Source organism: Microchirus variegatus (genome assembly GCF_963457635.1).
Source record: "Microchirus variegatus genome assembly, chromosome: 9".
Taxonomy (NCBI): Eukaryota; Metazoa; Chordata; class Actinopteri; order Pleuronectiformes; family Soleidae; genus Microchirus; species Microchirus variegatus.
This window is the reverse complement of record NC_139810.1, coordinates 4551960-4575217: the sequence shown is the minus strand read 5'-3', so window position 1 is coordinate 4575217 and position 23258 is coordinate 4551960. Positions and strand designations below refer to the sequence as shown.

At 42.4% G+C, this 23258-nt stretch overlaps 1 protein-coding gene across 1 annotated transcript in view; it reads left to right on the top strand.

Moving 5' to 3' along the window:
* csf1b (colony stimulating factor 1b (macrophage)) overlaps positions 1-23258 on the top strand; it is a 24274-nt gene extending 1016 nt beyond the window's left edge. Inside the window, exons 2-9 of the mRNA XM_083895624.1 lie at positions 8084-8203; positions 8310-8372; positions 8492-8662; positions 9675-9873; positions 9972-10108; positions 22270-22310; positions 22399-22436; positions 22961-23258. Of these exons, the coding sequence (XP_083751750.1) occupies positions 8084-8203; positions 8310-8372; positions 8492-8662; positions 9675-9873; positions 9972-10108; positions 22270-22310; positions 22399-22435 (768 nt within the window). The 3' untranslated portion in view covers position 22436; positions 22961-23258. The remainder of the gene's footprint in view (positions 1-8083; positions 8204-8309; positions 8373-8491; positions 8663-9674; positions 9874-9971; positions 10109-22269; positions 22311-22398; positions 22437-22960) is intronic.

The following is a 23258-nucleotide window of genomic DNA, read 5'->3' as shown; positions in this document are numbered from 1 at the left end:
GTTCATCTGAGGTCATGCACATCTTAAAGGTGCCATATGTAAGAATGTGGCCGAAAACAGTTACTACATTCAAAATACCGAGGTGTTTTAGGTTTCGTTTTCTGACGTAACTGGCAACCCGTGGTTGCTCGGCAGCTGAGACTCTACTGACTGCAATGATTGGTAGACGGCGGTAGGTGGCGCCACATGCCAAAACATGATTTCAAAACATAAACATGATTTGCAGTCTGCAAAAGATTTTTTTTAATGCTGTACTGTTGTTGTTGGTGAGTTCAGTTTGTTATATGAACATTATTCCTGAGTCTCTGTGACATATTAGGAGGATTTTATGGCCAGTTGTTTTAGATTTATTACATAATGCACCTTTAAACATCTGCACGGTGCAGGGAAAAAATGTGTTGTACATTATTTTGCTCAGAGGACAAATTATCGCACACAATTTGTGTGCAGCGCGACGAAAGTGGTGTCGCTGCAGCTGATCGGCTTTTCCCAGTGACATGAATGACATGTTTTTGGGGACGGAACCGCAAATGGCTCAGACAAAAAATCTGGAGGACATTCCACTTAAGTTTGCTTCAATAAGGTGCATTATGTAATAAATCTAAAGCAACTGGCCATAAAATCCTCCTAATATGTCACAGAGACTCAGGAATAATGTTCATATAACAAACTGAACTCACCAACAACAACAGTACAGACAAAATATTTCCATTAAAAAAAATCTTTTGCAGACTGCAAATCATGTTTATGTTTTGGAATCACGTTTTGGCATGTGGCGCCACCTACCGCCGTCTACCAATCATTGCAGTCAGTAGAGTCTCAGCTGCCGAGCAACCACGGGTTGCCAGTTACGTCAGAAAACGAAACCTAAAAGACCTCGGCATTTTGAATTTGAATGTAGTAACTGTTTTTGGCCACATTCTTGCATATGGCACCTTTTAATGATTCATCAGTCAAATAATTCAGACGGCAGCTTTTACGCTGTATTACTAAGACGCTATTCACCTTAGTCCTGAAAGTGCTACTGGAACTTCTAGAGAAGAAGCAGCAGCAGCAGGTTCGTTCTTCCATGTGGCAAAACATGGTGACGATGGCAGCTGCGTGGCTTCAGGATCACGTTGTTGCGACCTGCGATCACGCGGCATCCAATAGGCTACGTCTAGCAACCGTGGGCTGCCGGTACGCTGGGCTGCTTCCGGTAGGTCGTGTTGTCGTTGTGATTTTTCCCGGAGACGCTGGTGAAGTGCTATTTAGTAGAGTTCGGATTTTCGGATACAAGAGAGACGGCTATCGTATCAAAAAGTCAGAACGTCAGCCCTACGTTGTTGTTGTTGTACCCCTTTGTACAAATCTGTTTCCGGTGTCGAATGGATGGTGAAGGCACGGCGGGACGAGGACATGCGAGTTTATACGTCCTCGTCCGCAAATTAAACGTTTCTTCTTATTTAAAAGTTGTACCGCTGAATAAACTGAGCGACGCGTTTGCTGTTCGCCGTCTGGGTCTCCGCTCCCACACGCTCGCCCCTCGGTGTTGGTACTTGGGAATTATTCCAAGTATAAACAGCGGGAACGCCACCTTCCTTAAGCCTCGTCAATTTCCCCGCCGTGACAACAAAATCGTCCTTTTTGAAATGCCGGCTGCAAACTTGTGTGAAGTCGTCCCGCCGTACCCTCACCATCCATTCGTCTCCACCGGAAACCTATGAAAGTTTATCCTGCCGAGACGAATTTGTACAAAGTAGGTACACGACAACAACGTAGGGCTGACGTTCTGACTTTTTTTTAATACGATAACCGTCTCTCTTACATAAGAAATCCGCTCATTTTTACTAAAAAACATTGACTCTACGACTTCACTAGCGTCTCCGGGGAATCACAACAACAACAACAACACGACCGATCCCAGCGTAACAGAAGCCGCGGTTGCTCGGCGGAAGTTCCATTGTGCTCGTAGCCGATATTGAATCTAAAAACTGCCATGACTCTACCATGTCTGCCTTTTTTAAATAAATAAATATAATGCGCCCCGGCAGCAGCATTTCACATTGTTTATAGCTTCACCATCTTTAGCAACAGAGTTAAGTGAATTTCCTCCCACTGTTTTACTGTGATATTTACACACAGTGGATTCTTCCCAAATGTAAAATTTCCCATGATGCACGCAAGGTATCACTGGCCATAGGAATAAGGTGGATATTTTAACATTTGAGGTCAGGAATTGGTTCTTAAGTGATCTTGTCACAACCGCTTTTATGTCTGGACGATATTATTATTATTCATTTTCTTTTGAAAACACTTTAATCGAGTGCCTGACTACTTCTGTCATAGCTTTTTTTCCCCACATTTGTAAATTGTTTGCTTTGCCCTAATGAGTTTCAGTCGATTCCATTCGTCTTCCCCTCATTTTTTGTCTCTGCGTTTCTTTTTTCTGGTTCACTTTCTCTCTTCAGCTTCCTGCAAATTCACTTTGAGTTTTTCCCCCTCATGTTTTGCCACTTGTGTTCCAGGTAGCTGTGTTTTTGTTTGTTTCTGTTTTGGATGTTGTTGATCCCACATTTCCTGTGTCTGGGAATACACTGACTATGGACCAGCAGGTGCTTTGTTTTTATGAAGCGTCTCCCACTTTCATCATGGAGAGTAGTCGTAGTGTCATAATTAGTGAGTACAGTGAAGTGGTTCCGAGAATACTTCCTGGACAGAGCTGTTGTTTGTTTGTTTGCTTTAAGGCTTTTGTAACACCTTCAAGTCTTTGGTCTGCTGTTAACCAGACAGCTAACCTTCAAACGCCCATCCTCTCCGCTGGTCTTCAGCCTGAAAACGGATCGTCCCACGCCCTTAAGACTTCCTGGTGTTCATTAAAGCCCTGTTATCCTCCCAGTGAAGTCTTCTGTCTTTCAGCATCGTAACCAGGCTGCTGATCACCTCCACGGTACAATCACCATGCTCGTTTCCAACCAGCGCTGTAGCCTTGAAGTTTTGAGCATTGGAATTCCACACCCCCCCCTTCCCAGAAATCATGGGGCCCCAAGTCCTTTGAAAGAAACACGGTTCAAAGGCCGAGTTGATTTCTCTGAGACAGCGACGGAAGTTCAGCTTCCTCTAACATGTCGTCAAATACACTGCCGTTCAAAAGTTTGGGCTCACTTCGAAAATGTCCTTATTTTTGAAGGAAAAGCACTTTTTTTTTTCAATGAATATAACATTAAACGAATCATAAATACAGAGGTGGAAAGTAACGAAATACATTTACTCAAGTTACTGTATTGAATACTTTTTTTGTGTATTTTGTATTTTTTAAGTACAATTTAAAATCAGGATTTTGTATTTTACTTGAGTACGTATTGACTCAAGTATACTTAGTTACTTTATAAATTCTATCCGTTACTGAGTAAAAATAAAAATTCAGCACAATGAAGACCTACAGGGGGGAAATATACAGCAGAACCAGACCAATTATGATGTGATTAGCAGCAGCACTGGCGCGTGAACATAGAGGGCTCGCGCCAAAAGTGACGTAATATCCTGTGTCGCGCCGGGCGCGTGAGCTCCAAAATAGTTTTGGATTTCTGAGCCCTTGTCATATTTCTACTACCCTCACACCCCACGCAAAGTAACTAAGTCACTTTTACTTAAAGTACATTTAAAATGAACTACTTTTTACTTCTACTTGAGTACATTTTCAGATGATTACTGTTACTTCTACTTGAGTAATATTTCATCAAAGTATTGGTACTTTTACTTGAGTACAATATTTTAGTACTTTTTCCACCTCTGCATAAATAGACTCTATACATTATTAGCTGCAAACCTCTGGTTTTTAATGGAATATGTACATAGGTGTATAGAGGCCCATTTCCAGTGTTCTAATGGTACATTGTGTTTGTTAATGGTGTTAGAAGACTATTGGATGATGAGAAAACCCTTGAAAACCCTTGTGCAATGATGTTAGCACAGCTGAAAACAGTTTTGCTGGTTCTTTGACGAAAGGGCAAAATGATTATTTGGAATAAAAATCTAATCTTGTCAATGTCTTGACTATATTTTCTATTCATTTCGCAACTCTTCTGATGAATAAAAGTCTGACTTTTAATGGAAAACACAAACAAAAATTGTATAGGTGAGCCCAAACTTTTGAACGGAAGCGTATTTACCTTTCAACACTAAACGTGAACGTCTTGCGTGATTTTTTTGTATTCCCGTAGCAGCCGCATCCGCGTTAAAACCACTTTCTCTATGGGATGGCACAGAATAGGTTTGTTTCACTGCGATTGTCAAATGCGGCAGAAACGTCACTTCCACGGAAGCTCAGCTTCTCTGGGAGTCGACGGAGAAGTGGGCGGGGCGCGGACTCTGGGCTTCTGCGTGATGATTGGAGGAAGTGTGTGAAATGCGGAACCAGTGTTTGATTGACAGCGTTGCAGAAACGTACGCGACAGCAAAACCTCAATTCTGTGTGAATTTTACGAGGGAAAGTCTGTAGAGAACTGGCTGCTCGTTGTATAGACCTAGATTAGGTATTTTTACCTAATTGTCCCGTTTACTTGTTCTGGTTGTTTGTTTGCAGAATGTGTGTAAGAATGTATGCATAAATAACTGGGCCTGAAATGAGCTTCCCCTATTTCAAAGACCAAGAAACTGCCACTGTTCAAAGGCCACATTCAGATTATGAGCTACTTTGTTCATATCTGTTTCAAATCTGATTCGCTACGGATCAGATTTGACCAATCGCACGCTTTACTGCCAGAATGTGACACACATGCGTACAAATACTATTACATAGAATCTGAACATTGTTACATGAATCATCAACGCTCTTTATTCAAGCGGGAGATTGGTAACATAAAAGTAGGGATGAGTCAAAATGTCGATTTGGTGATAGATCTTCGTCTTTATTCATGCAATACAGTTATCGACAAATATCTTTAGTTTAACTCACAAATGAAGGCGGGATAAACGTGGAGAAATCCTGCACTTGTTTTCCTCACTTAGACATAGATATCGTGATGTATTGCTATCATATTGTGATATTATTAGTATGGTGGACGATGTATTGCGTATCATATCGTGCGATAAGATGAGATACCTTTACTGTTCCCCTATAGGGAACATCCATAAACGGAAGCTATCACAGTGAACTTGCCTGTGCACAGAATACCAGGTCCTATTGTGTAATTAGCATGTCTGGCCTGAACTTGCACCTTCCTGCAGCATCCGCAGGGAGTCGGCTCCCCGATACCTACAGTGGACGAAGAGGTGTGAAAGGTAGCTACTTTGTCTATTGGAGGAATGCGAAAGGGGAGTTGTTCAGGTATAAATGTGGAGGGCTCACGATGCTCTGGGTCTTTTCTCCAGCGAGGATCACTCCTGTGAAGATTGACCTTTTCCCTGCAATGAAAACGAAAACGTGTCAGCCACTGAATTAGTCCTTGCCTTACCTCTCATCGTAACAGTTGGCTGTTCTTGTGTCCTGCACCAAACTGTGGTCGAGTCTTAAACTTGGTTTCATTTTTCCGTCCACACGAGTGGTCTTGTTTCCATCGCTGGTTTTTTTTGGGTCATTTCCAGTGTAGTGACGCCGGTGAGACTGGCTCCCTGAGATCATTATTGGCTGAGCCTGTTTTTGTGCCGTCGACCTGGTTTCTTTTGCTCCATCCCTGTCCAGTCTATGCCACATTCAGCAGAGCTGTGCTCTCCTGTTTTTACTTTGTTCTGATAAAGACTATAGAGTTGAAATGCATTGGTTTTGCCTTGAAGTCTTGAGCAAGGAATTCCACCCCCAGAAATCGTGGGGAGGTGGTTCAAAGGCAGTGTTGATTTCTCTGAGACGGCTCTAAAATGTCGTCAAATATGTACTGTGTTGCGTTTTACCTTTCAACACTAAACGCGATCGTCTTGCATGATTTTCGCATTCCCATAGCCGCCTCCGCATCAAAACCACTATCTTCATGGGACGGCACAGCCGATGATTGTGCCAAATGCGGCAGAAACGTCACTTCCACGGAAGCTCAGCTTCTCTGGGAGTCGACGGTGAAACTGGCTCCCTGAGATCCTGATTGGCTGAGCGTGATTTTGTGCCGTTCACCTGGTTCCTCCTCACGTTCAGCAGAGGTCTTTGCTTTAGACCGGTCCTTCTGCTCGTCCATTCAGATCTCAACGACCTTTCCTGTTTTTACTGTTTCATGTCTGGATAAAGACTATAGAGTTGAAATGCATTGTTTTTTTTTAGCTTAAAAGAAATTCTTGTACTAATATGGAGTTTTTTTCTGACACTGAATGAAACGTCCCATGATTCGATCAAAGACAGAGTAATTTCTGTGGATGATGAAGTGCTGCCGCTTACATCCTTGACAAGAACCTGATTCCCACTCATGATTTATGCCCCTTGGCTCTCTTTTGTTTTCCTCATTACTTTTTCTTGTGTGTCTGTTGTGATTTTATGGCTTTGTTTGTTTGTCACATTTTTGGTTGCCTGCCCCGTCTTAATTAATGTCACCTGTGTCCCATTGTTTTCCCTTCACCAAGTCCCGTTCTTGTTTTTTTTTCTATTTGTTGTATGAATTCTGCATTTATAACCCTGCTTTTGTTTACATTTTAGGTTTTTATTTTCACTACCCTTATATAACACATGTCATAGCCAGTCTGACCCATGGATGTATTATATCAACTGGATAGAGCTCCGCCCCTTTGCTTCCGTTCATTCCTATGAAGCTTGTTCACCCAGCGCATATGCATATGTTTATTTCTGGGTTATGGGGCCCATAGAGCAGGGGTTCTCAAAGTTTTGATACCTGAGGGCCAATTTAGGAGCCCAACATTGGACTGAGGGCCGCCAAAGGAAAAAAACAGAAAGAAATCCCATTTGTAATCATTTTTATGACCAGATTGCAGTTCTTACCCAATATTTTGGCCATTGTTCTTACCTTGTAATTACAGGTTAATACCAAGTAACACATTTCTGTTATCATATATTTACTGGGTAAATAGCTAGTAATTGGGGGCTGTAGCTACCTGCTTATTACCAGCTTATAACCCAATAATACACTAAAATTCACCATATAGAAACCAGGTAAATACCCAGTATTTTTGTTTACACTGGTCTGTATCCAGTAATGTCCAATAAACATTTAACAAGCTTAGTACCTGAAATGTGTCAGAAATGTTTCTGCGGGCCGCCATTGGGCCGCGGGCCGCACTTTGAGAACCAATGCCATAGAGCATGCGCAGTAGTGTCACGACCATATAAAGATCTATAAAAGCCGTGTCCATGTCTCGAGGTGTCCTGTGGACACTTTTACACGCGTCTCTTTTACTATTGCCGTCAATGGGAAAATAGCTTTTGGGCTCCATGGGGTTTTCTGTTGCAGTACCCACAGTGGCCACCATGTAAGAATTCTCAACTCAACTCAACTTTATTTATAGAGCGCTTTAGGCAGCTATAGCAGAAACATTTCTGGCGGCCCGCAATGAATTACAGTTGATAGTTTTAATCCAGGAGCTACTAAGCTTGTTAAATGTTTATTGGACATTACTGGATACAGAGTGTAAACAAAAATACTGGGTATTTACCTGCTTTCTATTTGGTGAATTTTAGTGTATTATTGGGTTATAAGCTGGTAATAAGCAGGTAGCTACAGCCCCCAATTACTAGCTATTTACCCAGTAAATATATGGTAACAGAAATGTGTTACTTGGTATTAACCTGTAATTAGAAGGTAAGAACAATGGCCAAAATACTGGGTAATGCTTAAATTACATTATATTAACGCTTATATTAATTAATGCTAAACTGTAGAACTGCAATCTGGTCATTAAAATAATTACAACTGGGATTTCTTTCTGGGTTTTTTCCTTTGGCGGCCCTCAGTCCTGGGTTCCTACATTGGGCCTCAGGTATCACAACTTTGAGAACCCCTGATATAATACATCCATGGTCTGACCCTTGTCTGTTTATCTTATTTTTCAGCCGTGTACCTTTTAGCTAGCGGTGCTAGTTCAATCACTGACTCTTGACAATGCGGTGCTTATACTACTTGAGTAATAGTGTATCATGGGGTCACGTGAAGATAATCCATGGTTGTTTCAGTTGCAGGTAAAGTGTCTGTTTGTGCTTATGTTGCTGAGCTGGCCTCTGAACATGGCTGAGGTCCCCGGTCCGTGCAGACACTCCATCACCAGGGAGCACCTGCGTATCGTCAGGAACCTGGTATGTGTTGAAGGCAGATTAGAAACAGCTGTTAAAACAATGATAATACAAAAAAGAAAGAAGAAGACACTTGAATCACATTGCACAACGTTTGTTGTTTCTGCAGATGGATAACCAGTTGAGAAGCGGTTGCTCAATATCTTACACATTCATAGAGCGGAGAAGTTTGGTAAGGCGGTGTTTGTATCTGTGTCACATTTCTATCAGACGTCTTTGATTTGTGTTCCTTTCCCACTAAACTGTCGTGTGCTTTTTTTTTTTTTTTTTTCTCGATCATTTTGAACGCAGAGCAACTGTTGCTTCGTGAAAGCTGCTTTACCGTGGATCCTGGAGCTCCTCACCACCCAGTTCAAATACCGCCGGGGTTCGGCCAATTACGGCTACGTGCGGTCCCTGCGAGCGCTCATTCTCAACATCTACTCTCAGAAATGTGTGCCGGAGATTAATGAGGAGGTCGAGGTGAGCATGTGGTTCGCTGTTTCAAAGAGATGAAGGAGTCGGGGGGTGAATTCCAATTCCTTGCTTAACCCTCAATCTCAAAAATGCGCGTTCCCGCTAGTGCAGAAAAATTAAGTTGAGGGCCAAGTTTAATGGCTGTATCGCCCTCAATATTGAGATTTTCCGAGACCACCCTTGGGAGCAAGGGCTACCCAGAATACATTGCTTGTTTTGCCATAACAAAGATGGCGCCGAAAGCAGCCAAACGAGTACGCTACAAATGAAGTATTTTCTTTGTTAATAGAGATATAAAAATGATGAAAACCATTGTATTATCTTAGTTTAGGCCCATATTATGGATTACTGACTTCATTGTTGCGTAACATTTGTTTTAATTTTACAATCTTTTGTCAATAGTCGGCCGGTGCGGACAAGCGATCGCTTGCTATCGTTTAATTTTCAATAAGAGTATCATCTTACAACTAACTGACGACCTAATAACTTGACTGACAAACGGATCGTAATAAATAATCCTGACGTAAATGTGTTCTTCTTCTTCTTTTTTTTGGAGTTGACAGACTGGACGCAGCTTTCGCGTTATTCTGCCCCCTACAGTCTGAAGACGTATCTGCATTTAAGGGGTGTCCCATTTCTAAGTGACAAAATAACCCTCAACACTTGGTTTTGAGGGCCAGTTAAGATTAAGGGTTGAGCTTGAGGGTTAAGATTGAGGGTTAAGTTAGGAATTGGAATTGGCCCATAGAGTTTTAGGTTTGATAATGTTCAGGATTTCCATCCTATAGCTGAAAATCGCTGTGTTTTGAAGAAAATCTGCCGATGACCCCGTGTGTGGAACGCTGACAAATATCAAAATGAGTGGTAAGGGTTGAGCTTAAGGGTTAAGATAGGAATTGGAATTGGCCCTAAAACTAACAGTTATGCAGTCGAAAAGAAAATATGAGATGCGAGGAACCACCCAGCGCGAGGAGATAAATCCGCAGTACTCGATTGTGTTTCTTGGAATGTGCCACAGGAGAAGCCGGAGAGTTTTGAGATGCTCTACAGAGGCTCTCCCACCGAGGCGCTGCAGAGGGCGTCAGAGGTGCTGTCCATATACCGGGAGCTGGTGACCACCAGCAACGCGCCGGTGGACTGGAGGTGCCAGCACGAATACACGGAACTCTTCGCTTCCACCACGGAGCTTCTCACGGAAACGCCGGCAGATTTCACAGGTGCGACTCTCCAAAAGGTCTGAGGTGACGATGGCGATGATTTGACGCACGCGTGTGGAGTTACTGAGAACACAGACGTCCTCTTCTCTTCCCTACAGACAGTTATGATAGGGAGTCGGAGAAGGCGTCACAGAGAAGACCGGTCAAAGACCTGTACAAGCTCGGCTTCATCATCGCCTCCATCTGCGGGGGACTGCTGTTCATACTCACTCTCTACTGTCTCATCACACAAAAGGTACGAGTGTCTCTGTGTCGTTCATTTCCAAGAATAATGCAACGAGTGGGTTCTCTGGGTCACTCCTTCTGGCAGTTCATAACTTTCCGACATAGACTACCATTGAAAAGTTTGGACTCACTTAGAAATGTCCTTATTTTTGAAGGAAAAGCACTTTTTTTTCAATGAATATAACATTAAAAGAATCCGAAACACACTCTATACATTGTTAATGTGGTAAACGACTATTCTAGCTGCAAACGTCTGAAATACGGCTGAAAGATCACGATCTTTGCTAGCGATAAGTTTCGTTTTCTGACGTGACTGGCAACCTGTGGTTGCTCGGCAGCTGAGACTCTACTGACTGCAATGATTGGTAGACGGCGGTAGGTGGCGCCACATGCCAAAACACGATTTCAAAACATAAACATGATTTGCAGTCTGCAAAATATATTTTTTTAACGCAAAATACACCAAACTCCTCTGATGGATATTGAGATTTCCTCTGTAAACTACTGGAGATTGACACATGTTTTCAGGATTTTTTTTAAGTCTTTTTAACTGATCTATAGTTCAGCATTGTTCGGGTTTGATTCTTGTGTCGGACGTCGTGCTCATGACTGACCAGTGAGTGGACGAGAGCCGGTCAAAGTCACGTTAGCGTCAGCAGGTACGCTACCGTTCAAAAGTTTGGGCTCACTTAGAAATGTCTTTATTTTTGAAAGAATTGTCAATGAATATAACATTAAAGGGGAAATAAGTAGTTTATAGTGCCATCTAGAGGAGAGGCTGAAATTTACAACAAAGACCTGCTGCTCTGCTCACCCCCTCCCTTCCCTGAGCGCTACGGTATCCGCAGCCGGTCAAATGTCGTCCTCGTCGTCTTTCTCCGTGTCAGCAGATGAGGTTCGTGAGGCGAGGGAGAGGGCGAGCTACCGCGGCCGTAGCAGACGAAGCGGAGAGAGAGGAGGCGGGACTTCCGCTACAAGTAAAGAGACGCTTGATTTGTTCTCTCGCGTTTGTCCTTACAGGCTCCGGTAGAAACATGGCGTCTCGCTGCTAACAGTGGCTATGCAACCGCGGCCCGCGACCATGTTATTTTACATGACTTTTTGAAACACTACGAAAATGAAACAAAAACTATTATACAGCGACTAGACAATGCAGGAGCACATAATATGTACAAAAAAGTGGATTTTGGGTTATATAAACCCATAAATACTACATATTGTACCTTTTAAATTAATCATAAATACACTCTATACATTGTTAATGTGGTAAACGACTATTCTAGCTGCAAACGTCTGGTTTTTAATGGAATATGTACATAGGTGTATAGAGGCCCATTTCCAGTGTTCTAATGGTACATTGTGTTTGCTAATGGCATTAGAAGACTATTGGATGATTAGAAAACCCTTGTGCAATGATGTTAGCACAGCTGAAAACAGTTTTGCTGGTTCTCAAAGTCATTATTTCTAATCTTGTCAATGTCTCGACTATATTTTCTATTCATTTTGCAATTCTTTTGATGACTAAAAGTCTGACTTTTAGTGGAAAACACAACAAAAATTGTATAGGTGACTTCAAACTTTTGAACAGTAGTGTAAGCTCACACAAAGCTCCACACAACTCTGCCTCCGGATTTCTCAGTAAAGCAGTGATTAGACGTCACCTGGTGCACAGGAAGCCACTTGTTAGGTCGCTTTATTTGATTCTATTAGTTGTGTAGACAGACGGAGGCAACGAGAACATTGTGTTGGAGCAGATTTTTGTCGAGCAAAGCTTTTGGATCAGTGATGAAATCTCCGGAGCCAGCGACGAGTTAAGTTGGAGGAATTTATTGAAGCCAGCTCTGTAACCGAGGAGAACGGAGACAATGGCAGACATGAACTGCAGGGCTTACTAAATATAGTCGTCGCACCGATTCTTAAGGCGGCGCACAAGACCAAAAGATTGCCTGGCGCCGTCTTCCTTCTCCAACGTTGGCGACTGACTCGGTTATCGGTTTCTGTGGCGACGCACTTGACTGTGCATGGTTTCTCTGTTTTGTAACAGCCAGGCCTTTAGTATGAAAGTCTGTGTTCTCCTCACACACAAGTGAAACAGCTGCAAACAGGTTGGAAGATGATTGAAAACACAAAGAATTTGCCTCTGTATCTATGGAAGTAAATCTGTGCCATCTGAGTTTGAATTCAAATTTCTAACACTGAATTTTTTTGCATCGAAATTAGACTTTGAATTTTAAAAACCAAATGCCATAACATATATATATATATATATATATATATATATAACATATATATATATATATATATATATATATATAACATATATATATATATATATATATATATGTATATGTGTATATATATATATATGTGTATATATATGTGTGTATACTGTATATATATATATATGTGTGTATATATATGTAAATGTGTATATAAATGTATGTGTATGTGTATGTATATATATATATATATATGTGTATATGTGTGTTTTTATATATATATATATACATATATATGTGTATATATACACATATATGTATATGTATATATACATATATATGTATATGTATGTATACATGTATACATTAACAATGTATAGAGTACCATATGTAAGAATGTGGCCAAAAACTGTTACTACATTCAAATTCAAAATACCGAGGACTTTTAAGTTTCGTTTTCTGACGTGACTGGCAACCCGTGGTTGCTCGGCAGCTGAGACTCTACTGAGTGCAATGATTGGTAGACGGCGGTAGGTGGCGCCACATGCTAAAAACATGATTTCAAAACATAAACATGATTTGCAGTCTGCAAAATATTTTTTTTTAACGCAAATATTTTGTCTGTACTGTTGTTGTTGGTGAATTCAGTTTGTTATATGAACATTATTCCTGAGTCTCTGTGACATATTAGGAGGGTTTTACGGCCAGTTGCTTTAGATTTATTACATAATGCACCTTTAATTTAATGTTACATTCATTGAAAAAGTGTATTTCCATAAAAATGAGGACATTTCTAAGTGAGCCCAAACGTTTGAAGTGTAGTGTAACTTACCGTGCAGTTGTTTTAAAAGCATAAGTTAGAGAAACGACATTATGTTTTATTCTTTAATCCTCATGCAGAATCCATGTTCTGCCTCTGACCTGTGTGATGTATATTCAGAGCTGTGACATTAAATAAAAAAGGCTTGGAGCCAGTGCTTTTATCCAGACATGCTACAGTATGTGTTCTGTCTTGCACGTAGCTATAGTGTCTGCAGGATCATGAGCGCCCAATCAGAACATCACGCTTGTCCTCTTCAGAAATGTGTGTAACGATAAATGTCGGGAAGGTTTTTCATCACATGGGAGGCAGAGGACGGCTTCTCCGTCATCGCATTACACCAGAACTGAGAGAGGCCCCGAATCACCATATAACCACGTTAGAGTTTCACGCAATTTTTGGTGAACAGCAAACAAACTCTTTTGACTTCGTCCTCTACGAAGTGAACACTGGATACCAAGCAACCAAGCAGATACAATAAGGCCTGGTTTCCCACGGAGTTTAAATAAAGGCTTAAATTAGGTTTTTCCGGCAGACATTTTATTAGATTATTAGGGCACAAATTGGGAATATTTTCCTAGGCAAGTGATATTAATGCAAAAAAATCACAATGATGAGAGAGAAATACATGGATTATTTCTATAATTGTTCCTGTTTGATTGGGTATTAAAGGGGTTACATGTAAAAATATGTACATCAGCAAGTTTTAGCATATAAAATGGTGACTGAAATCCAAATTCAAGACATTGTAATGTGTGCTTTTCAAAAGATGGAAAACTCGGAGCTACACTTACACTACCTTTCAAAAGTTTGGGCTCACCTATACAATTTTTCTTGTGTTTTCCATTAAAAGTCAGACTTTTATTCATCAAAAGAGTTGAAAAATGAATAGAAAATATAGTCAAGACATTGACAAGATTAGAAATAATGATTTTTATTCAAAATTATCATTTTGCCCTTTCGTGACAAACGGGTCGTAATAAATAATCGTGACGTAAATGCGTTCTTCTTTTTTGGAGTTGGCAGACTGGACTCAGCTTTCGCGTTATTCTGCCCCCTACAGTCTGAAGACGTATCTGCATTTAAGGGGTGTCCCATTTCTAAGTGACAAAATAACCCTCAACACTTGGTTTTGAGGGCCAGTTAAGATTAAGGGTTGAGATTGAGGGTTAAGATATGAATTGGAATTGGCCCATAGAGTTTTAGGCTTGATAATGTTCAGGATCTCCATCCCGTAGCTGAAAATCGTTGTGTTTTGAAGAAAATCTGCTGATGACCCCGTGTGTGGAACGCTGACAAATATCAAAATGAGTGGTAATGGGTGCAACGATGGCCAAAACCCCCAAAACCAAAACATAATCAGAGCATGCATCCCACAAATGTGCATTTTTATGGAGACGCCATATCATGGTCACTTTACAACTTTATATGACAGATTTAATATGTTTAGCCTGTTTCAGTAAGAAAAAGGGACTGATCCTTCCTGTTTGTCCTTGTTTAGCACATTGCACGCAATGACCTTTTCCTCAGAACTCGCTCCGTTTCCTGCTTCTCATGCTTTTTCTGTCAAAGTAAAAGATCCCAACTGCCCCTTAAACCGTCAGCATTTAACACTCGGCTCTTAAATGAGCAGCATCTGTGTGAGCAGCGAGAATGGCGTACTAAGAGAGGGATGGATTGACTTGCAATGCCATTCAAGGAAATGGACATTAGTTTTTGTGTCGGTCATGAGTGATTCGTTCGTAAGAACGTGGAACTGCCGCGTTCTGTGAAGTCGTTCGCCGACGCCGTCACTCACTCGTGAATCTTCGGCAAACGAAGCCAGCCAACGTGCGGGGGGGAAGTGACAAATAAGAACTGTATTTGCCATGCTGCTGTGATTCGAACTGACACACAGAGAGCTGGTGAACTGTGGCTGAGGACGTGAATCTTGCGAACGAACTGACACACAGAGAACTGGAAAACCGTGGCTGAGGACGTGAATCTCGCGAACGAACTGACACACAGAGAACTGAACTGTGACTGAGGACGTGAATCTCGCGAACGAACTGACACACAGAGAACTGGAGAACTGTGGCTGAGGACGTGAATCTTGCGAACGAACTGACACACAGAGAACTGAACTGTGGCTGAGGACGTGAATCTTGTGAACGAACTGACACACAGAGAACTGGAGAACTGTGGCTGAGGACGTGAATCTCGCGTACGAGCTGACAGAGAGCTGGTGAACTGTGGCTGAGGACGTGAATCTCGCGAACGAACTGACACACAGAGAACTGAACTGTGGCTAAGGACGTGAATCTCTCGAACGAACTGACACACAGAGAACTGAACTGTGGCTGAGGACGTGAATCTCGCGAGCGAACTGACACACAGAGAGCTGGTGAACTGTGGCTGAGGACGTGAACCTCGCGAACGAACTGACACACAGAGAACCGAACTGTGGCTAAGGACGTGAATCTCTCGAACGAACTGACACACAGAGAACTGAACTGTGGCTGAGGACGTGAATCTCGCGAGCGAACTGACACACAGAGAACTGGAGAACTGTGGCTGAGGATGTGAATCTCGCGAACGAACTGACACACAGAGAACTGAACTGTGGCTGAGGACGTGAATCTTGCGAACGAACTGACACACAGAACTGGAGAACTGTGGCTGAGGACGTGAATCTCGCGAGCGAACTGACACACAGAGAACTGGAGAACTGTGGCTGAGGACGTGAATCTCGCGTACGAGCTGACACACAGAGAGCTGGTGAACTGTGGCTGAGGACGTGAATCTCGCGAACGAACTGACACAGAGAACTGAACTGTGGCTAAGGACGTGAATCTCTCGAACGAACTGACACACAGAGAACTGAACTGTGGCTAAGGACGTGAATCTCTCGAACGAACTGACACACAGAGAACTGAACTGTGGCTGAGGACGTGAATCTCGCGAGCGAACTGACACACAGAGAACTGGAGAACTGTGGCTGAGGACGTGAATCTCGCGAACGAACTGACACAGAGAACTGAACTGTGGCTAAGGACGTGAATCTCTCGAATGAACTGACACACAGAGAACTGAACTGTGGCTAAGGACGTGAATCTCTCGAACGAACTGACACACAGAGAACTGAACTGTGGCTGAGGACGTGAATCTCGCGAGCGAACTGACACACAGAGAACTGGAGAACTGTGGCTGAGGACGTGAATCTCGCGAACGAACTGACACACAGAGGACTGAACTGTGGCTGAGGACGTGAATCTTGCGAACGAACTGACACACAGAACTGGAGAACTGTGGCTGAGGACATGAATCTCGCGAGCGAACTGACACACAGAGAACTGGAGAACTGTGGCTGAGGACGTGAATCTCGCGAACGAACTGACACACAGAGAACTGAACTGTGGCTGAGGACGTGAATCTTGCGAACGAACTGACACACAGAACTGGAGAACTGTGGCTGAGGACGTGAATCTCGCGAGCGAACTGACACACAGAGAACTGAAGAACTGTGGCTGAGGACGTGAATCTCGCGTACGAGCTGACACACAGAGAGCTGGTGAACTGTGGCTGAGGACGTGAATCTCGCGAACGAACTGACACAGAGAACTGAACTGTGGCTGAGGACGTGAATCTTGCGAACGAACTGACACACAGAACTGGAGAACTGTGGCTGAGGACGTGAATCTCGCGAGCGAACTGACACACAGAAAACTGGAGAACTGTGGCTGAGGACGTGAATCTCGCGTACGAGCTGACACACAGAGAGCTGGTGAACTGTGGCTGAGGACGTGAATCTCGCGAACGAACTGACACAGAGAACTGAACTGTGGCTAAGGACGTGAATCTCTCGAACGAACTGACACACAGAGAACTGAACTGTGGCTAAGGACGTGAATCTCTCGAACGAACTGACACACAGAGAACTGAACTGTGGCTGAGGACGTGAATCTCGCGAGCGAACTGACACACAGAGAACTGGAGAACTGTGGCTGAGGACGTGAATCTCGCGAACGAACTGACACACAGAGGACTGAACTGTGGCTGAGGACGTGAATCTTGCGAACGAACTGACACACAGAACTGGAGAACTGTGGCTGAGGACATGAATCTCGCGAGCGAACTGACACACAGAGAACTGGAGAACTGTGGCTGAGGACGTGAATCTCGCGAACGAACTGACACACAGAGAACTGAACTGTGGCTGAGGACGTGAATCTTGCGAACGAACTGACACACAGAACTGGAGAACTGTGGCTGAGGACGTGAATCTCGCGAGCGAACTGACACACAGAGAACTGAAGAACTGTGGCTGAGGACGTGAATCTCGCGTACGAGCTGACACACAGAGAGCTGGTGAACTGTGGCTGAGGACGTGAATCTCGCGAACGAACTGACACAGAGAACTGAACTGTGGCTAAGGACGTGAATCTCTCGAACGAACTGACACAGAGAACTGAACTGTGGCTGAGGAAGTGAATCTCGCGAACGAACTGACACACAGAGAACTGGAGAACTGTGGCTGAGGACGTGAATCTCGCGAATGAGCTGACACATAGAGCTGGTGAACTGTGGCTGAGGACGTGAATCTCGCGAACGAACTGACACACAGAGAACTGGAGAACTGTGGCTGAGGACGTGAATCTCGCGAACGAACTGACACACAGAGAACTGAACTGTTGCTAAGGACGTGAATCTCTCGAACGAACTGACACACAGAGAACTGAACTGTGGCTGAGGACGTGAATCTTGTAAACGAACTGTGGTTGAGGACGTGAATCTCGTTCGCGCTGTCACTCACTCAATGACCCACGGCGCGAACGTGGGTCACGTAGCAGGGCTCCTGCTAAGCACTGAACGATTAGGCGAACAAACCTTTTGAACAAATCATTTTAATGAACTGATTCAAGTGATTCAGTATAATCAAATGAACTGCTGATCCCATCGCTAACATCCATGAAAATGAGATGTGACTCGGTGCAGATGCTCGTCTGTGAGTATTTGTAAATAACTCCTGAATTTGTTCTGGCACCATAAAGCCTGGATTAGCAAGCGTACTTAATTGAAATGCAGATCAGTTACATTTTATGGCAACAAATGCGAGAAGCCTTTGAACAACAGTTGCACCGTGCAAAAAGCAGGTTTTATCACGTCGAGTGCTGTGACAGAGGAATAGTTTGCATGTAAATGCTCCCTGACACAGGCCGATCTCTGTCAGTCTGCAACAGCCTTTGGTCATTAGAGCAGAGCTGAAATCAAAGCTTTACCGGAGGCAGTTTCTTTAACTGCAGACAGTTCCAAACAGGAGCCAAACGTTATACCACTCTCTCTCTCTCTTGAGTCTCCAGAGCCAAAAGACACGGCCTTACATCACGGCTGCAGATTGCCTCCAGTGACATGCAGTGTCAGAATCAACGCAGCTCTGCTACAGCGCTGATGATACACAACAGCGTCGGCAACACAAAGACAAGTACTCTAAAAAAAATATGTGTCCTTTCGCCTGTAAAACACTTGACTGCTGGTGATTTGAAAGGTGGTCATAAAAGTTTATTCGGTACGGAAAAACAGGCATCCACATTACGCCAGCACTTTAGAGCCCTAAAGATAGAGATTCTCTCCATGTTTTTGTTTGAAATCCCTGGGGCAGCATTTTAGTTTAGACGGGCAGAAACAGAGACCTTTGGAAATTGCGGATGCTGTCACCTGGGTTAATATTTACTTTGGTCCCGTCCCAATACCTCCCCTAACCCTAAATATTTGCCCTAACCCTACATTTTGCGAGTTCACGGAGTGCAATTTTGCCCTTAGATCAACCCTCAAAATGTAGTGAGCTCTGATGCGGGCTTAAAACCGAAGTGGAAGATGAAATTACCCATGGTGCTTTGGGAATTCAGCAAGCCGGCTGATTTTGTTCAACAAAGATGGCGGCCCGAGGAACAATGTTGTTGTAATATTTTTAACGTGCAAATAAGCACGTTACAATGTCAAAATGTGTTGGAATATGTTGGTTTGATATACATCCAACGAACCGTTGAGATTTGAACATTAATTCTAACTAACTCAGAAAATAACTGACGACTTTTGAAAGCAGCTAGCTAACTAGCTAACTAGCTGGCTGGCGGCTGTTTGCCGGTGCTTCTGGAGAGTACGCTCGCCATGTAGCGCTGCATGCCAGGTGTTTTGTGGTGAGTTACATTTACTGAAACTACAGAGGGGTACGGAAGCTGAGAACTGATTCATTTATTTTCATGCACTGTTATCTCACGATAACGACTTATTATCTCCATATATAACAAAGATTGTTTTCTTGTGATAACAAATTAACGCCCTCATGGGTCAAGATGTGACTGAACCTCCTGAACCGTGTCTCGAGTAACGCGCAGCATAGGCGTCAGATACGCCAGGGTAGCTATTTATGATGAACAATCTTGTCCCCACCACTTCTATAAAATGTTATCAGTTTATCATTAACACTCGAGCTACCGGAAAGCATGTACCTACTACAAATACCACAGCAGTCATTTTGACCGTTCATAACTAATAACTTCCTGTTGAGTTGAGGCCATGGTTACGGTCGACTTTTTTCTTCGTCTTGGTCTATAACATCTTCCCACCAAGTTTCGGGACATATTATGCAACTCGGTGTATGCCTGAAGTCATAGGGCACTTCCTGTTTTGCGGCGAATGTTCGAAATTCGCCAAAGTCGCCGAGGGTTGCCGTGGCCACACACCGTTTTAAAACCTTTAACCAAATTTTCATCCTTGATGTGTCTACACTCTTAGAAATAAGGGTTCCAAAAGTATTCTTCTACAAGGGCTGCGGTTCTACCTGGAACCATTTGTTTTTCAAGGGTTCTAGGTAACACTAATGGTTTTAATAATAACCATTTCGATCTTTAAAGGGTTTTAAAGGTGTTCTTGGCAACACTAAGAACCATTTTGATCCAGAGAACCCTTTAAAGAGTTTTAAGGGGGTTCTTGGTAAAGGTTCTACCTGGAACCAAAAAGGGTCCTCCAATGAGGATAAGCTGAAGAACCTTATAAGGTTCTACTTCGCACTCTTAGCAAGAGTGTAGTACAAATTGGCGCATTTTTTATGTCAGTACGACAAACATGCTCGGACGAGTTTGCTCGTTTATGTAGGGCGCAAATAAAATTCGAAATGGCTGACTTCCTGTTGAGTTGAGGCCATGGTTACTGTTGACATTTTTGTTTCATCTTGGTCCAGACAATGGTTTCAATACCATATTCTACTTAAGACTCAGTCGCACATTCCATTCTAGGAGCGACGAGTTCTTGCCAAGAGAAATTGCATCTGTTTACTCGCATATTCTTTGAGCGATGAGTGGTGCGTGTCCCTTTTTTCTACCAAAACACGTGCACACCACCAAGTGTCGTGGACCATGCACCGTTTACATGTATGCTCTAAAACTGGACGGACCAATTTTTTGGTATATGGACAAATTTATGTCACACAAATCCTAGTGGACCTCTGTGGACACATGGACATACTTATGTGTTTCCAGTGTGGATGTAGATTGGTTGATTTGGAGCTGAAACCATGGTCTGGACACATTTCTTCATTTCTTTTCAAATGAAACTGAATGTGTTGAATCAAATGAAAGTGTTGGGTGATGGAAATGTATTTATTCACAGCGTAACCCCATGAGCAGATTAGTAGCAGTCTTTTTGTAAGATTCTGGTGCGATTCTTGCATATTTTCCCCTCCTGGATTTAGTGGCAGACCCCTGAAACTGGGAGACCTATCTCACTGAGCAAACACCAACTGACAGCTGTGAGAATATAGAGATATTTTAAACACGGCCCACCGGCTTTGCTGAGCTAATGAAATATCACAACATTTATTCAAATCCGCAGCTGCAGTAAATAATTTCACCAAGGTCTTGATCTTGCAGGATGATGGAGTGTTAACGTCTCTCCGGCACATCGTGGTCTGGACTCTGTGGTGGCTAATCCAAGTGTGAAAAAAATGATGAGTCATGCTCCATGAATCACTCTTTCACAACTCAAGCCCAATGAAATCTGGCATTGTCGTCTCAGGATATACACAAAACAAAAATATTTCATACATTCAGCTTAGTTTGCTGAACATGGTTTACTCCGTAGACGGTGCACGATCCAGCTGACATAGCTGGGATTGTTATTCTTATGGACAGTTTAGCCTCTGCATGGTTTTGGACTGTGGGAGGAGACTGGAGAAACTAGATAGATAGATAGATAGATAGATAGATAGATAGATAGATAGATAGATAGATAGATAGATAGATAGATAGATAGATAGATAGATAGATAGATAGATAGATCGTAAGCAGCTAACTAGATAGATAGATAGATCGTAAGCAGCTAACTAGATAGATAGATAGATAGATAGATAGATAGATAGATAGATAGATAGATAGATAGATAGATAGATAGATAGATAGATAGATAGATCGTAAGCAGCTAACTATGCCAATAGATAGATAGATAGATAGATAGATAGATAGATAGATAGATAGATAGATAGATAGATAGATAGATAGATAGATAGATAGATAGATAGATAGATAGATAGATAGATAGATCGTAAGCAGCTAACTAGATAGATAGATAGATAGATAGATAGATAGATAGATAGATAGATAGATAGATAGATAGATAGATAGATAGATAGATAGATAGATAGATCGTAAGCAGCTAACTATGCCGATAGATAGATAGATAGATAGATAGATAGATAGATAGATAGATAGATAGATAGATAGATAGATAGATAGATAGATAGATAGATAGATAGATAGATAGATAGATAGATAGATAGATCGTAAGCTAACTAGATAGATGGATAGATAGATAGATAGATAGATAGATAGATAGATAGATAGATAGATAGATAGATAGATAGATAGATAGATAGATAGATAGATAGATAGATAGATAGATAGATAGATAGATAGATAGATAGATAGATAGATAGATAGATAGCAAACTAAATAGATGGACTGGTGATCTGTCCAGATTGTGACCCTGCCTATCGTCCTGTCAGCTGAGAGGATGGATAATGCGGTAGAAAATGGATTGATGGATGTTGTCACTTTTTGTCCGTTGCTTACATCTAACAATGTGTTCTTTCCAAAACAGAAAATCCATGACCCTCACAGATCAAGGCACACAAACCAGAGGTAACAGCAAAGTGATGAATAAATATATATAGATATCTGTGTTAAATACAGTCGTCCTAATGCCTCCTCTTTGTCCTGTGGATTAAAGCAGAGACCTGCAGGACATAGAGCTGGAGCCACAATAATGTGAGTATCGCTCTAACATATAACAAAGTAATAATCGCTTAAACACCAGGAGTTGAGCATGGGCCTATGTCAGCCTCAGGCCCATGCAGTTCACACGTTGGTGTAGTTATTTCCCTTGTAAATGCAGCTTTTTTTTCTGTTTTGACAAAGGCACAAACTGTGGGTCAAACGCTGAAAAAACGCAACATTTTGGAGAATTCCTGCCAACATAAAGATTATGACAATCTGCATTCACAGTGTTTATGTTGTGGACAGACGTAGCCCATATATACAGAGGTTATTTTCATAGTGTTTTTTGTTCATTGCCTATCAGAACAATCTGTGTTTTCATTGGCAAACGAGGCTTTACGGTTGTGGCTGTATTACCGCCTGTCGTGCTTTTTGACAGCACTTAACTTTGCTTGAGTGATGTCTGAGACATTCTTTTAATACCCACCTACGTTTGAACCACGGTATCCGTGTCACAAATGTACACAGGGCAGTTTGTTGCTTGTATTCTCAGAATTTTCCTCCTCTCTTCTCAGGTTTGCGCACAGCGCTCACATCACTGCAGCGCCGGACGGGAAAACACTCGTGAAGCTGTACATTCAGACCCACCACCAACAAGTTCTGTTCATATCAATACTGTGTGTAATATATCATGCTCACCTATTTAATCAGAAGCTTCACTTTGACTCAAAGCAAAGATGGACCTTATTTGGATTAATATGCTATGTATATTATGATAATGTGTTATCTTTTGCAGATATCGTCTCAAGTTCACAGAAAAAAGTTTTATTTTTACATTTACTTATGAATGTCGGATGTCGTGTGTATTTGCTG